General features: G+C 37.7%; 1 protein-coding gene across 3 annotated transcripts in view; it reads right to left on the bottom strand.

The window, feature by feature from the left end:
* Positions 1-16551, bottom strand: part of BANK1 (B cell scaffold protein with ankyrin repeats 1) — a 306556-nt gene that overhangs the window by 27409 nt on the left and 262596 nt on the right. For 2 of the 3 annotated variants that reach the window (XM_059376571.1, XM_059376554.1), the window contains exon 10: positions 13527-13829. In XM_059376571.1, the coding sequence (XP_059232554.1) occupies positions 13527-13829 (303 nt within the window). The remainder of the gene's footprint in view (positions 1-13526; positions 13830-16551) is intronic. The other variant, XM_059376562.1, reaches the window with a different exon arrangement.

The raw sequence follows: 16551 nt of genomic DNA, 5'->3' as shown, positions 1-16551 counted from the left end.
GACAGAGAGATAGATCACAAGTAGGCAGAGGCAGGTAGAGATGGGGGGGGCGGGAGAAGCAGGCTCCCTGCTTAGCAGAGAGACCGATGCAGGGCTCTATTCCAGGACCCTGGGATCATGACCTGAGCCGAAGGCAGAGGCTTTAACCCACTGGGCCACCCAGGCGCCCCTCTGTCTTTAGTTTTTATATTCTTTAGACCCATTATCTATCTATTATCTAGGTCACACCCGTGTTTAATCTGGATGACATTTTTTTGAATTTAAAAAATTGCCCCAAATCCTATCACATCAAAAATGATTTATTAAGGGTATTTCGCTTGCCAGCTATTGTCAGACAAAGAGTACTCTTCTTTCAAACAGGGAAAACAAACATATTTTCAAAGTATGATGGGTTTAAGAAAAATTATACTCATGAAGTAACATTTGGGGTTGAAAATCAATTTTCTGCTTCAAGTCAGTATTTGGAAAACACGCTAAATATAACATAATGGCAAATTCTGGGTTTGTGGTTTATATTTTTCCTTAAATAAAATATAACGATGGGGGCGCCTGGGTGGCTCAGTGGGTTAAGCCGCTGCCTTCGGCTCGGGTCATGATCCCAGGGTCCTGGAATCGAGTCCCGCATCAGGCTCTCTGCTCAGCAGGGAGCCTGCTTCCCTCTCTCTCTCTGCCTGCCTCTCCGACTACTTGTGATTTCTCTCTGTCAAATAAATAAATAAAATCTTTAAAAAAAAATAAAATAAAATATAACGATGGATATATGGTGTGTCAATACATTTTGGGATATTGGAAAAATTTTATAAGTACTGCTTGATTTTATTTCATTGGCTAGTTCTAAAAAGTCTTGAAAAAATGAAACAGTTTTGAAATTTTAATAACAGGTGGAGTCTGCACACTTTTTTTTTTTTTTGCCAATATTGTCAAGATAATAACTGAAAATGTGTAAGACTAAAAAGGCTGAAGTGTGGCATCATTACTATGAAAAATAATCTGAATCCAAAGATAAATCTGGACAACAAATTCTCCAAATAAAGAGTACACCGATCGATCAGTTTTAACAATTCTGCTGCATTTTGGAGCTCCAGAGCACTTAGAATTAGTTTTTCTGGACTTTTGGCATTAACTTGTTAAAAGTCATTTTACATCTTGTATATGGTTCTGCCCACAACAAATGCCGGGGCGTGCATGAAATGCAGTAAATTCACTACACGTCAACACTGTCTTTCAGTTTCTAGCCTTAGAATTACAAAGACTGTGTTTATTCTCCTTGAGCTTTCTCTAACACTTCCAGCCAGCAGAGCCTGGGATCTGAGGGAAGATTGGGAGAGGGGTTGGATGGCTGAGAAGGATGGTTATCAAAGTGCTGATAATAGAGCTTTGTAAAAGTAAGATGTGTATCCCGTCACACCCCACATATGAAGGTCCTTTCTCCCTGGATAATCTCTGCTGAAATCCCCTCTTAACTCACTTTGAGCTACACCCATTTCAAAGGGCCCTTTTCTTCCCCCTACAGGCAAGCCTCATTTCTTTACAAAGACGCAAGTAGCACATTACCAAACACATTGTTTCCTTCATGCTAGGGAAGTTCAGAGGTATTTTTGCATGTGAGGTAATCTTGGAAAAAAACCTATATTAACTTGTCTCCTGAAGAAAGGGTTAGTCCATCAAAATGATCACTGACTCAAACATGCATAACAAGAAAACACTCTGCGGGCTTTAGGAAAAGGATAGATCTAAAATTTCAGAATTTGTTAATCTTCCTTTTTTATGGTTAATATTAGCTGAAACATTTTACATTTACCAGTAAAACCTTTGTTCTAAAAAGCTTTGTATGCTTTCTTTTTACCATGCTCACTGACACAAACCTTTAAGAAAAGTAAATGTAAAATCCATGATATCCTGAGAATTGAACATTGGGTTATAGGTCACTCAGCTTTCTATATGAAAGTACATACTTTTGTATAAGATTTCTGGTGAATAAGTTGGGAGTCTGTTTTAAACATGCAGATATTGAAAAAGAAAAAAAGGAAACTATCTATATGCCAGAATGCTAACCAGCTTGGCAGTGGGGAAAGGCAATAGTTTTGTCTTAATGTTAACAATATGTGACATGGGAAAATGATTTTCTCCCCCAGGCCTTTATTTTCTTCCTGATAAAGGAGGAACTCAGATGAGATGCTCTCTGATGTCTCACTCAGCTCTGACATTCTAAGATGCTGCTACCAATTCTTTTTTCCCCAAGTCACTGCACGTTCAGTAGTGCCTGGATAAATTCTTTAGTGTGAATTTAAATAGGGGGCTCTGTTTTGAGGAAGAGGTTATTTGTACCACACGGAGGATTTAGACTAATAGAAAAACTAGAAAGTTAAATCATAGACCAAGGTTAACTTTTTATAAAATATGGAGGTGATCCTGTCTTATGTGTTTAAATTCTTACAGGATACTATTTTTTTAAAATCATATCTTACTGCATCAAGGTTCAAAAAATGTTATTAAGGCAATTATGACATACATCAACTTTGATGACTCTACCTCAGTGAAATCTTATTTTTCTCTTCCTACCTAAAATTGGAATTTGAGAAGAAAGGAAAATGAATACATTATTAGTAGTTGTCACCACCTTTAAACATTAAAAAAAGTTCATAGAGAAAGAAAAACAATTTTGAAGTTCAAAATAATCTCAAACAATGCAAATGTCCCAAATACCATCCCCATTTATCTTACATATTGGCAGTCTATAAAAATTTTCTCTAGAATAGAAATGACACTAAATGGAAAAAATTAGCATAGTATTAAATATTCAAAACATTAAGCAAAGCAGAACTACCAGAAGAACAGAGGAGGAGAAGGTGAACTATAACGAATTCACTGGTAGTATTTGTCCTCTCAGGTTGCTTTTGCGAGAACACTCTTCACGTCCACTTCATTTGTGGTCCATCTCAAGCAAAGGGACTCTTCCAAAGCCACCCTCCTTGAAACATCTGACAGCACTTACTTGGAATTTCTTTGCTAGTGGCTAAGGTAATGGAAAGTCTGTGCAATAGCCAAATGCATCCATAAAGATGTGGCTTATAAACAACAAACACCTTGATGTTCCAGGCCCATGAGAAGTGCAACATAAAATGTTTAAAGCTATCACCGATAATTATTCTCGAAATGAGAGATTTGATATAAAACACTGGACAGATTTGTACTGTGCTCTGGGCTCTCAAATGATATTGTACAGGTAGCAGCAGAGTGTTTATTATTCACCCAATAAACTTTCATTACGTTGTTACACGTGTAAGCAACTACAGGGTTAGGCAAAGACAAATAAGACCCAGTCATAGTTTCCACAACGTTCTCCATTTTGATGTATTCATTTAAGCAAAGGTCAAATGTGTCCTTAGTGCCTCCTGATGAGAGAGGACAGAGATGAGAAACAGTCAGGGAGGGCTAAGGCAGTGATCTGACCCCGGTAGCCTTACTCTTCCTACCTTCTTCTCCCAATTTGCACCCTGTGAAAGGTAATCACAAAACAAAACAAAACAAAACAGCAAAAACACAACCCAAAACACTGAAAACAACCCCTTTGTTGAACCAGCAAAAATAGGTTAAGAGAATATTCTAATCCTATAAATAGTCACACTGGCTAAGCCCAGAGGAGATGTAGCTTCTATGCAAATTGGCCAGGATAGACTGAGCACCCCAACTGGCTTAAAACCCGCCCTTGCATTCTGCTGGCAATAGTTGCAGGTTATTAATTTGAACAAATTTATCAAACTTATGTCACTACATTTGAATAGGCACATCAGAGTTAGCATGGCCATGGACAGTCCCATCAGCTATGTCCAGCTGAAAGCAGTGCACTGCCTGGAAGCTATACGGAGTCAGGAGTTGTGATATTCTCTTTTTAAAGGAGAATACCGCAAATGGTCAACAAGCATACTGGAGGTCACTGACTTGTTTAAGCTTACTTCTGAGATTGGTAGGGAAGGAAAGCTAGAACTCACATAACTACCAGAAGGAAAACAGCATAAACATTCTCATTCAATGGCAATATCAATTTTCTCCTCAGGAGAAAGCATGAATTTTCTTTCCAGTCTGTAATGGAAACTTTAAGTCTAATAGACATGTTCCCATAAAAATCTCCCCAAACAGGAAATCTTATTATAAATTATTTATTTCTGTTTCTAAGGAACTTAATTTTTACTAGAGTAGAATGCAAACTGTTTTTATTTGCATATTTAGTCCTTTGATGGGAATAAGAATATTTCTATTCTATAAATGTTTCTTATCCAGGGAGTTGAGACATTCCAAAAGACAGAGAACAGTTGGTTTGTGGAACTCTGGGTAATTAGAGCTTGAGGCCATTGCAATGAGTTTATTAGCAGAATCTCCAATCCCCCACCACCGGGCAGGCAGGTCCTCCTTCCTCTTGTTCCCAGGAAGGCGATATGTATCAACACCTAGTGCTTGCATAGCCCTGGACTGGGGGTTTGTCTCCTCCCAAATGATTTCCTTTAGGTTGATTGCCTGATTTTTCATTCTGATCATCTGTATTTATTTTTTTAATTTTTTAAAAAAGGTTTTATTTATTTGACAGACAGAGGTCACAAGTAGGCAGAGAGGCAGGCAGAGAGAGAGAGGGGGAAGCAGGCTCCCTGCTGAGCAGAGAGCCCGATGCAGGGCTTGATCCCAGGACCCTGAGTTCATGACCTGAGTGAGCTCAAGGCAGAGGCTTCAAGCCACTTAGCCACCCAGGCGCCCCGACCATCTGTATTTAATATGATATAAGTGAAGACATTACTCTAGTAACATCCCTAGTAATTTTCCTTTTGTTTTAAGGAAAAGAGGTTTGGGTTGCTAAAAAGTCACTTTAATACTATGGAAAGTATGATGAGTTCATCTTTTGGTTCATGCTTGGTGATTACCAAAAGCAACTTCTCTGGCCTCTCTTTTTATTCCTATATCGGGAAATGTTGCCGTCTTAAGGGGTAACCAATAGACCTGGTCAAACTCACTTTGATCAGGCATTCCACACTATAATTCCACTATTATAGAAATGCAGACTGAAAACTCTGAAAGGACGGAGCTGAACCACTTGCTCTGTGTAGTGTTCATAATTGATAGTTCATAAGTAACTTGGAACAGACATGCAAGGTGAGAGACTGGCATATGAAACCCAAGGTAAGAAGTCAAAGGCACATCAACTGAAATGATCTAGTGGGTCCTATCTCACCTCTGTGTCTACAGAATACCCTCCATCACGCCGATTGCCATTTTTGCATCCTACTCTGTTGTGCAAGCTGTGCTACCTACGTCATTTCAATTCCCATAAAAACTCTATGCAGGAGGTTTTGCTTTTGTTTTTTAAACAAATGAAGCAAGGCTATATCACTTGCACAAAGCCACGCAACTTTGAAGTGGCTAAGTCATGACTCAAATTGTTTTGCCCAGCTTCACAATCTTCATGAATTTCATTCCCCTGTGCTGCTGTTCCCTCCAAGGAGGCTCTTCTCAGTGTGCCAACCCCACAGAACATCTTGTTTTTCTCTAACTACTACATATTTAGAGGGAAAAAAATCTGCACACTGAAAGTGCTGGTGAAAAATACTGTGAATTTAAAAAGTCTAACGTGAGAAAGAAGACAACTCATGTGGATAGCTATTTGATCCATCTACGATTTCACGTTCAAATGACCATTCTCCTAAGCACTCTGCTCAGATGTTTATGTTGTCTTAACAATGGAAACTACCCATGTCATGGTTTCTCAACCTTGGCACTGCTGACATTTTGAACTGGGTAATTATTTGTGATGGAGCCTTTCCTGTGTCTTGTAGGAAGGATTAATGCCATGCCTGGCCTCTATGAACTAGATGCCATTAGTACTGTCCCAGTGGTGATAACTGAAAATGTCCCTAAACTTTGCCAAATGACTCTGGGGAGGCAAATCGCCACCAGTAAAGAACTACTATTCTAGGCCAATTAAACTTCTTACTAAAGAGATATTTAACAGGGACTCTATAAAAATCAAACCGTTGCTGCAACATGGGGGCTTAAGTAGGTAGGAAAAGAATAAATGAAACAAGATGGGATTGGGAGGGAGACAAACCATAAGTGACTCTTAATCTCACAAAACAAACAGAGGGTTGCTGGGGGGAGGGGGGTTGGGAGAAGGGGGGTGGGGTTATGGACATTGGGGAGGGTATGTGCTTTGGTGAGTGCTGTGAAGTGTACCCCTGGGGATAAAAATACATGTTTATTAAAAAAAAAAAAAATCAAACTGTAAGGGGAAAAAAACCAGAATTCACTCTGCTACTGAATGACAATTTAAGTGCTTGATAATATTTGCATTTACTTTCACATGTAATATAAATCTTTTAATGTCAGTTTGCACCACAGTTGATTATACTTTCTCCCTTCCCTAACATGAAGGAATTGAATTTCTGGAAGACGAGGCTGGGAAAGTTCTTTATTATTATGCCAACGCTCTAACAGATAGTCAACAAAGCCCTTCATAGATTTCACCCAATGTTGCTGTGATGTGCTGCTTTGAGAAGGACAGAAAACTAATCAAAACTCCTGGGTTACACAGGCAGGCTTGATTCCCTCTGAAGGAGAGTGTGAGTGTAGTTCTGAACAACTGTTCCTCTGCAGAGCTGTACCAGCACCCTATCAAGGAAAGGGGAGAGGTGGAGAATCACGGGGGGCGATACGGGGACACTGGGCTTACAAACAGAATGATAAATGTGTCCCTCTGTCCTGAGAGCATCTGTGATATACATAATAAGGCCTGAAGCTAAATGACTTGGACAAGGTCACCCAGCCAGAGAGTAGGACCAAGGTACTTGACCCAAGGCCTACTTTAATCCACTTGACCACATTTCTTCACTGATGAGGACAGAGAACATTTAGTTCTCTCACATATACAATGGTATGGATTAATTTTCTTAAGAGATTCTACAAGGTCTTTTTTTTTTTTTTTCTGTTTGCATTTCAATTACATTGTATGTGATCAATTTCAAGTACAAATGAATAGCAAGTGGAAAATTTTTGAGAGCAACTGAGTTGTACTTGACATTTTGGGGTCCCAGTAGCTGAGTAGCTCTCAAAAAGGTCATACACAACTTTGTTGCTCTGCAAAATGCCAAGGGCAATTCAGTAGCAATTGAAAATTGCAAGGGAAATTACATTCTACCCCAAACCAGTGACACAGACTCTGAAGAAGGACCTTCAGAGGTTTTATTAATTGTGTGAGGGGAAAATGGGAAATTACCCATTGATGTTGAAGAATTTTCCCCAATAGGCAGTCATCTCTTTGCATGATTTATGGATATAGTTTTATTATCAATCTATATACACTATGCAGACTGTTCATTTTCCTTGATTTTTCTTAAATCAAGAATTCTGTCATAAAGGAGGACTGTAATACAGAGGAATTACATAGTAATACCTCCATATTCTTGAAACTTAATGAACCTAATCCTTTGTCCTTCAAAATCTTTCCATTTAAGAAAAATAAATTATTTCTTTTTGTTGTTCATCCAAAATAGGTTGAGTATGATGGGAATTGAATAAAAAATCAGAATCATATCTCTTAATAAGTTTAGTTTTAAACTTGGGTTTAGTTTTAGTTTAGTTTTGCATTAGTAAGTTATGCTTCCAGGGGTGATGGTTGAAATAGAGCTTCTCTATTTTGCACCGTGTGAAAGGGGTTAGAATGCTTAGCTGTATGTCAGTATCCTAGAACTTTGACCCATTTTGTATGACCTCCCCTTTTCACATTAGTTGTACTTCAAACATAGGATGGTTTAACTGTCAAGACAAATACCATATGATTTCACTAATATGTGGAATCTAAAAAAGTAAATAAATGAATAAACAAAAAGAATCAGATCTATAAATACAGAGAACAAACTGATGATTGCCAGAACGAGGGTGTGTGTGTGTGTGTGGTGGTGCAAAATGGGTGAAGGGGAGTGGGAGGTACAGGCTTCCAGTTAGGGAATGAGTAAGTCATGGAGAGAAAATGTACAGCATAGGAAATATGGTCAGTGGTATTCTAATAGTACTGTGTGGTGACAGATGGTAGCCACACTTGTAGTGAGCATACCGTCATGTATAAAGAAGCTGAATCACTGTGTTATATACCTGAAACTAATGCAACATTGTGTGTCATCTATACTCAAATAACAAAAATTAAAAAAAAAAAAAACTACCTGTAAGATGGTTTAAAACAAGAGAAATTTAAAAATTAGTAGATCAGTATATTTTTCTGCCCATTCTCCGAAGTGTTAATAAAGTGTCCTAAAGAACCACATTGATGTGGGTTTTGTCACTTTTTATCATTTTTCATCTTTGTAGTCGTTCAATTAACATTAATCAAATAGTCATAGTTTCTACCATGAATTCAGCACTAAGCTTGGTACCAATGATACAATGATGGGCAAAACCAGAAAAAGTTGGTCTCTTCCTCCATGGGTCTTATGGGTCAGAGGAGGAAATAAATACTAACAAATAATCCAGAAATAAATGTATCAATAAAGGAAATTTGTGGTGGGAACCAGACTGATCTAGTTCCAAATCCTCTATCTTCTTCCTAATTTTATCATCATGGGCATGACACTAAACTCACTGAACACAAGTTTTGTCATCTGCAAAATGAAGCTATTAATGCTAATCATGTAGAACTGTTGCGTGAATTAGAAATTATCATGGAAGTTATCTCACAAGAACTGTTATAAGGAGTAGACTAAGACTATAAGGAGTAGACAAGTAGACTTATCCCTTTAGAGGACAGGATATCACCCTCCTCCTTCTCCTTCTCTGATAGCTTCCTTAGCCTCTGACTCCACCAGACTCCAGGAAGCACACATTTTTTTTTTCTGTAAAGTTAGTTTAAGTCATTGTCTTCCGAGAAACTGAGAAAAGACACAGTAGAATTATTTTTAATTAGGACCTATTGAGTGTATACCACATACCAAATATTGTCCTGGGTAATGGCTAATTTTATCTCAGGTAAAGATTACAGCAATCCTTGAAGAAGGTATTAATTTTATCCCAAACTTACAATGAGGAAATGGAACCTCAGCTATATGAAGTTACTTGCTTAGGTAATAGCAGCTGAATATGAATACGTTCTGCAAAGCTGTAACAGGGAAACCCAATTTTCCTCCTTTCGTTTAGGTGTGTCTCTTTCATTTTCACACCTCTACCACTCACAACACTTGACTTCAGTCACTTATGGTCACCAAATATGCAGAGGTTTCCCCCCATCAGGCAATTCTATGACACCAGTTGAGTGTCCTACAATTTAATTCAATTCTGACACTACCTGGTGATAGTGTCAGATCCCGCAGGAGAAGGGCTCAGTATCGCAGGGCTGTTTCCACTCTATGTCCTATGTCAGATGCCAATCACAAGTAGTAGATTTCTAGCTTATCTACAACTTCTGTCTAATTTGGCTACAAATTGGAGATTCCCATGACTCCCTCTTCAGGTTCAATTTATTTGCTAGAGTGGCTTACAAAATTCAGGAAAACACTTATATTTGCTAGTGTATTAAACAATATGATAAAGGATACAGATGAACAGCTAGATGAAAAGATACACAGGACAAGGTCTGTGAGGGTCCTGAGTGCAGGAACTTCTATCCCCACTTAGCTGAGGTGTATCAGCCTTCCTGTGTGGATGTGTTTGCCAACATGGAATCTCTGGGAATCCCCTACTGTTAGGACTTAATGGAGTCTTCCTCTCATAGGCACTATTGATCAGTAAGTCCATGTTCAGCCCTTCTCCTTTCTCAAGAAAATGGGGGACGAGGGCTGAAGATTTCAAGCTTCTAATCATGGCTTGGTGTATTTGATGACTAACCCTCCTCCAGGAGCCATTCAGGAGCCCATTCAGAGTTGCCTCCTTAGAGCAAAAAAATTCTCCTGTCATCCAGGAAATCACAAAGGTTTCAGGAGCTCTGTGCCAGGTACAGGGTGTGGACCCTCAATAGACATGTTTTCTGTGATCTGGCAAAAGCCAACATGATTTTCCTGTATCTCTCCAGTTTATTTGCCTAGTCTCTTTGCCAGGACTTCCTTGAATTTCTGAAATAGTAAGTTGGGATTCTGCATCTTGCCTTCTTCTTCCATCTCCTATTCTACATCCTTCTCTTTTGGCTGCATCAACATACTCCGGATGTGCCAACCTTCTGCTACTACTTCTGTGCTCTGGCAAGAATTGGGGCAAATGAATGTTTTTTTAATTGAATGGATGGCTTTCTGGGAAATGATGGCAATTTTATTTAATAGAGCTGCTTGAGCTATGAAAAGGAGGGGGGGAAAAAAGAGGAAAGACGTGATGAAAGATTTTTACCCCGTGGAATGCAAAGAACATCAAGAAAGAATTAGCTGATGAGGCAATGTTTTCTTAATGTGGGAACAGAATGATCAACAATCAATAGGCAAGCAAGTATATTCCAGTGGAAGACGAAGGGAGCAAATAATGGGAAGGAACTTTGGTGGCCTCATTTACAGTTCATATTTTGCTACTGATTAGGGATGTAGGGATGCTTTTATAGACTTAATAACAACAAAAAGAAGGAAAACAAAAAACCTGCATACTATAACACTAGTTCCTGGCTGCATTTAATACAAATTTTGTGAGAATAAGTCACAGTGTGTAATTGAACTAGAAAGATTTCTTGTAAATCCTGAAGGGTGTCAAACTTGCGATAAGTAGGTGAGATGAATAGTATTTTAAAATTTCTTAGAAACTCAAGATTTCTGAGATTCTTTAAGGTCCGTGTGTGTGTGTGTGTGTGTGTGCACGTACATACATGTGAATATATGACAAACTAGACCATTGTCATGTAGGGAATTTCCTTAATACAAGGAAAGATTTTATTAGCCAAAAGTCTAAAGCAGTGATAGTTTCAAATTCCTCTCCAACGAATGGAGGCAACCATCCAGGATGGAAGGCTTATTCTTTGGTGAATCTGAAGAAAAGTAGTTCTGGCCATGGGACATGAGGCACAGTGGGTGACAAGGCTTATACACTGGACTGAACGCAAGAAGAACAAGTCAGATTTTGCATTATAAATGGTGAAATTTCCAGGTCTTCTTTTTCCCATGCTCTGATCTCAAAGGCCTGGCAATCAGATATATAAAGTAGGTTGGAGTTTTGGCTTTTCTTCTAGGTAAACTAAAAGCATAGAAGAATACATAAACTAACATTATGGGGTAATTCAATGAGAAAGTTGGATACCCGCCTACAACCCTACAATGCAGTCCATAGGTTAACAAGTAGAGTTTCCTTTTAAGTTTTTGGTGCTTAAAATTCGTACACATAAAAGCACAGCTAAGATATTTGGTGGAAGTATCAAGCATTCTAGGCGGTCACAAACAACAAACAAAGATAAGAGAGATAATATGAAAACTGCAGGAAAAATGAAATCATAGAAATTTGAAAACTCAAATCAAAGCCAAATGAAAGAAAACAATAACAAAGATACTGAATTACACTGCTCTCACCACTGCCAAAGAAAAAGAAAATAATGATACAAAAAAAGAACAAATATGGGCACCTGTGTGGCTCAGTCAGTTGAGCAGCTGCCTTCAGCTCAGGTCATGATCCCAGCACCCTGGGATCAAGCCCTGCATTGGGCTCCCCGCTCAAGTACTCAAGTAGGGAATCTGCTTCTCCCTCTCCTTCTGCCTGCTGCTCTCCCTGCTTGTGCTCTGTTTCTCTGTCAAATAAATAAATAAAAATCTAAAAAAAGAAAGAAAGAAAGAAAGAAAGAACAAATAGAGAAGAAAGAATCCATGGAAAATAAAAATATGATAGCCCGGAGAAGGATGAGAAGGTAAAGCTAAAAAATAGAACACTGCAACATGGGAGTCTCTACTTGTGGTCCTGAGAACTCCCCAAGGATTAGGATACAGAGGATAAAGTACCCCTTCAGAAATTTCTCAAATACAATTAAATTTTTGTGTTGAGCTCTATCTATCTTCTTTCTTTAAAAAATATTTATTGGGGGCACCTGGGTGGCTCAGTGGGTTAAGCCTCTGCCTTCGGCTCAGGTCATGATCCCAGGGTCCTGGGATCGAGCCCCACATCGGGCTCTCTGCTCAGCGGGGAGCCTGCTTCTTCCTCTGTCTCTGCCTACCTCTCTGGCTACTTGTGATCTCTCTCTGTCAGATAAATAAATAAAATCTTTAAAAAAATATATTTATTGGAAAGTAATACCCTTGTGTACGAGCTAATAATATCATAGATGTCACTATGCTAGACAATCTAATAATTTCTAATTACAGCTACTCCTTACCCTAATAATCTAGATAATTGTTCCAGTTAACATTTTATTTTAGCTGACACATTTATTAATTTGTCATTATTTTCTAATTTTTAATAGTTTCTTAAAAATTTTCAGCAGTAGATCACTGTTGACTAAATATATGGTACACTAGTAATTATATATACTCACAAATTTTCTTACACAAAGTCTCAAAACATAATGCTTAAGCAATAAAATGGTTTCTTTTGAACAGATTAAGCACAGACGAATAACTGCTTCTTTTGCATAGCTTCATGGTGTATACTTAAATGTTCTGTTTGAGTACTTGGTTTAAATTGTTTGAATGTATAATCGATTGCTTTTGTTTAGTTATCCCCTAAATATTTTGTCCAAAAAAATCTCTAATAAAGTGTCACATTGAACTGGATATTTATTTGCATATCTGCCACCTCTCAAGGATGAGGAAATTGTTTTATCCCATTTTCGCAGTCCCTAGGAGGGTATTTTAGCCCAAAAATGCATGCAATGCACTGATAAATAAAAGTCATCTCTCAGACACTATGGACTTGGGGACTACATCAAACTAAACAGAGTATAGAAGAGTGTCACAAAATAACAGTAGTGTAAATATACTCTGCTGGGACTCTAGATATTTAAAAAAACTCAGAGATCTGATAGTTTTTTAAATTTAGATTCAACTGAGTAGAAAATGAGAAAGAAGAAATGAAGTCTAAAATGAAGGAGAGATTCTATGACAGAAGTGAATCTTAATTGTTGGTGAAGTGCAGTTTTCAGAGTAAATGTGGTTGCATATCTGAGATTCTAGTATTCACAACTTTTCCGGTTTTTAAAGTTACTTTATGTGGGATTAGGAGCAAAAGGTAAAGTTGGGACAAAAGTGAAGTATTTACCTCCTTTCTTGGAAATTGCAAGAAAATTTGCAATTACTCATAGGAGTTTAGCTTCTTTTTATAAAAAAAGACTCAAATAGAATTTCTCCACACAAGCTGTGGTTTCATATTCTTTGGATAATTTGTCAAAACTATCTTTCCTTAATGAAGAATTATAAACCAGAACCCTACCCATTGTTCTTATTTTCTTTATTCATTGTGTTCCTAAATTTAAAAATGGACCAATACAACTCACCTATGACATGAAAAAAGATTTTCATCTTTGGGATTTTTGACCCCACTAAAAAGAAGACAATCCCCCTCACCCCCAAAGCACTCTCTCACACACAAACAGCACAAAGCATTACCTTGAGCTATGTAAGGTGTGGTTTCCTCTTTCGGAGGGATATTTGTGGGTCGAGGTGTAGGGGCAGGAGGTCTGTTTATAATGAAAGACCGACTCCCCACTTTTTTCTTTGTACTCATATTGGCCAGTATCATGTCATAGTCACTGTCTTCAATCTCAACAAATGTGTAGGGGTCTTCCTCCTTCTCCTGCTCCTTTTCATCTTCTTTCTTGAGTTCTTTGGGTTCACCTCCTGTTTCTTGTCTTGCTCCAAGATCACACCAATTTTGACTTCTTTCCATTTGGCCTTCTACCATTTTCCCTGCTTATGAAATATTTAGATAGTGGTTACTCTTCTATTATACGCAATATTGTTGATGTCTGTCTGTCACTTCTTTGAAACTCTCCCCAAATAATTTATACTGTCTCATATATTTAAAAATGAAAAATACTCGAAATAATTTACTAACATATCCTCCTGCAGTTTGTAATTGTTAACTTTGTTTAAAAAAAAAAAGTCTGTAACTGGCTAACTCATCAGTAGAGTACATGACTTCATCTCAGGGCTCTAAGTTTGAGCTCCATGTTGGGAACAGGGTTTACTTAAAAGTACAAGAAAAAAAAAGTTTGCTTAAAACGTGGTCTTCTTTGAAGACATATAAATAACCATGTAAGTATTTTCCAGATAGTTTATAAGGAATTTAATATCAGAAAATCAAGTGATAAAACTAGTCTCAAATTCCAAATGCTTCTGAAAACTTTTTCTCAAGCAGAATATGCTAAGTTTTTTTGTTTTTCCACTTGAAGTCATTACACCTTTCATAGTGCCTGCACTGGGTGTTTTGCCTAACATTCAGTTTCTCTGAAAATGACAGGGGGAAATAGCCAAACATGCCATTACTTAGTTTCTTACAAGAAGTCTCACTGTGATTTCACAAACTGAGATTCCAAAATGCAACTCTTGATGTCTATAAACCAGCATGAACCTCATTCTTAGATAAAGAACACTGAAAAGGGGGTTTGTGACAAGGTGGCATGGATAATCAATGACTTGAAGATTAATTCATATGAAAAGAATGACCTTCTATGGTTTTCATAGTTAGTAAAATCTTTATATATATTTTTAAAGAATGTACTAAAATATTGTAGAAACAGTTATTTAGAAGACAAAGGTATAACATACTTTGGTTAATGAGTAAGTTGGAAAAAAGTTTTGATGGATCCCTGTCACACCAATGAGAATTTTATTAAAAATTAGACTCTTAAAGGGCACCTGAGTGGCTCAGTGGGTTAAGCCTCTGCCTTCGGCTCAGCTCATGATCTCAGAGTCCTGGGATTGAGCCCCCATTGGGCTCTCTGCTCAGCAGGGAGTCTGCTTCTCCCTCTTTCTCTGTCTGCCTCTCTGCCTACTTGTGATCTCTCTCTCTGTCAAATAAATAAATAAAATATTTAAAAAAAAATTAGACTTTTGGGGTGCCTGGATGGCATAGTCAGTTAAGTGTCTGACTCTTGTTTTTGGCTTAGGTTATGATCTCAGGGTCTTGGGATAGAGCCTCCTGTCAGGATCCTCACTCATCTTGGAGTCTGGTTGGGACTCTCTTTCCCTCTCCTTCTGCCCCTCCCCACCTGCTTTCTCTCTCTCTCTCTCTCAAATAAATAATTAAAATCTTTAAAAAATTAGACTTTTGATATTTTGCTTAAAGCATTAATGAAAACAATAAATGCAAAGAATTTCAGTTACTGACTGAAAAATCATTGCTTTTCTGGGTTATTCTGAGAGATTTATGCATGTGACCTAACAGAGAATATTTTCTTTCCTCTTTGGTGCAAATCTGACCAAAAAAATTTAAGTTATTTATGGATATTTTAGTGGAAAAATATAGAAGTTAAGGAGAAAGACAAGTTGTAGAGCAGAATCAAATATTTTAAGTAGTTCAGCAATTGTTTTGGGTAGGCTCATGAAGAGAGGCTGAGATCCTCTCCCAAAGGAGTCTTAGATCTGATGGTTTCAGTTAGTTTAAGCCAAGAAGTATTAATGCCTACGTGCCTAGCACTAACTTCCAAATCAGCATGACTTTCCTTTCTCCCTAGGAATAATTCGGTACTGAGATTTTGACTTCATGACTTCTGTTTCACTGACAGCATAACAGGTGAAACCAGATTAAGTGTGTGGGAAACATTTTTACAGTGTTTCATTTTTAGCAGAATGTGTCAACTATCTTACTTTTATCAACCCATTTCCTGAGCTGTTAACTCCCTTTGTTTCTCCACCCACCTTCCTTCCCAACTCTTTCTAAAGTTGGGCTTGCACCAGAAATAACACATTTTACTTTTTTATTTCCCAGTGTATCAGATTCCACTCTCCATGTCAGAGTGGGGCCTGAGCATTCTTAATTCAAGTTATACATTAGTAAATAAAGATGAAACTAAATCACTCCTATCTTCCTAACTTTTGGGAAAAAAAAGAAAAAAGAGGGAGCGTATGTAACAAAGAGAAAAATCTTAAAAGCCCTGGAAGCCTGTTTATAGAAGTATTTGATACATTCTAATTACAGGCTCTAAAGTCTTGGGTCTGAGTCAAAGAGGGATCATAGTGATTGTTGCTTTGCAAGAGTGTTGTGAAGATAAAAAGGGACAATGTGTTCTTTATAAACTAAAAAGTGTTCTACACTGTTTTATATTCTTGTTTTCTCCAGTGAATGTGCCCATAAATCCACCATGGGGAATCGGATGCTCTGGACATGGAGAGGCGGACTCTCTTTTTTGGCAACTTGAGGGCATATGGAAACTACTCTTAGAAGACAATTCTGAAGGTATCACCAGCTAAAGTCAAAGATCCCAATACAAAGTCTCTGGCTGGAAAAAAAAAAAAAAAAAAAAAGTGGTAGATTCTTGTCTTACTTTCAAAGACCTCAGTCAAAGAATTTTAAGAAAAAAAATATTGATGTTTTATTTTGCATTTACACTATCACCAATATTAACCCAATGAAAGACGAGATCAAAAGTAACACTGCATAGAAAATGTAAAAGTTTAAAATAAAAAGTGA

This window comes from Mustela nigripes, chromosome 1 (assembly GCF_022355385.1).
Source record: "Mustela nigripes isolate SB6536 chromosome 1, MUSNIG.SB6536, whole genome shotgun sequence".
NCBI classification, from domain to species: Eukaryota; Metazoa; Chordata; class Mammalia; order Carnivora; family Mustelidae; genus Mustela; species Mustela nigripes.
This window is presented reverse-complemented; position numbering and strand designations above follow the sequence as displayed.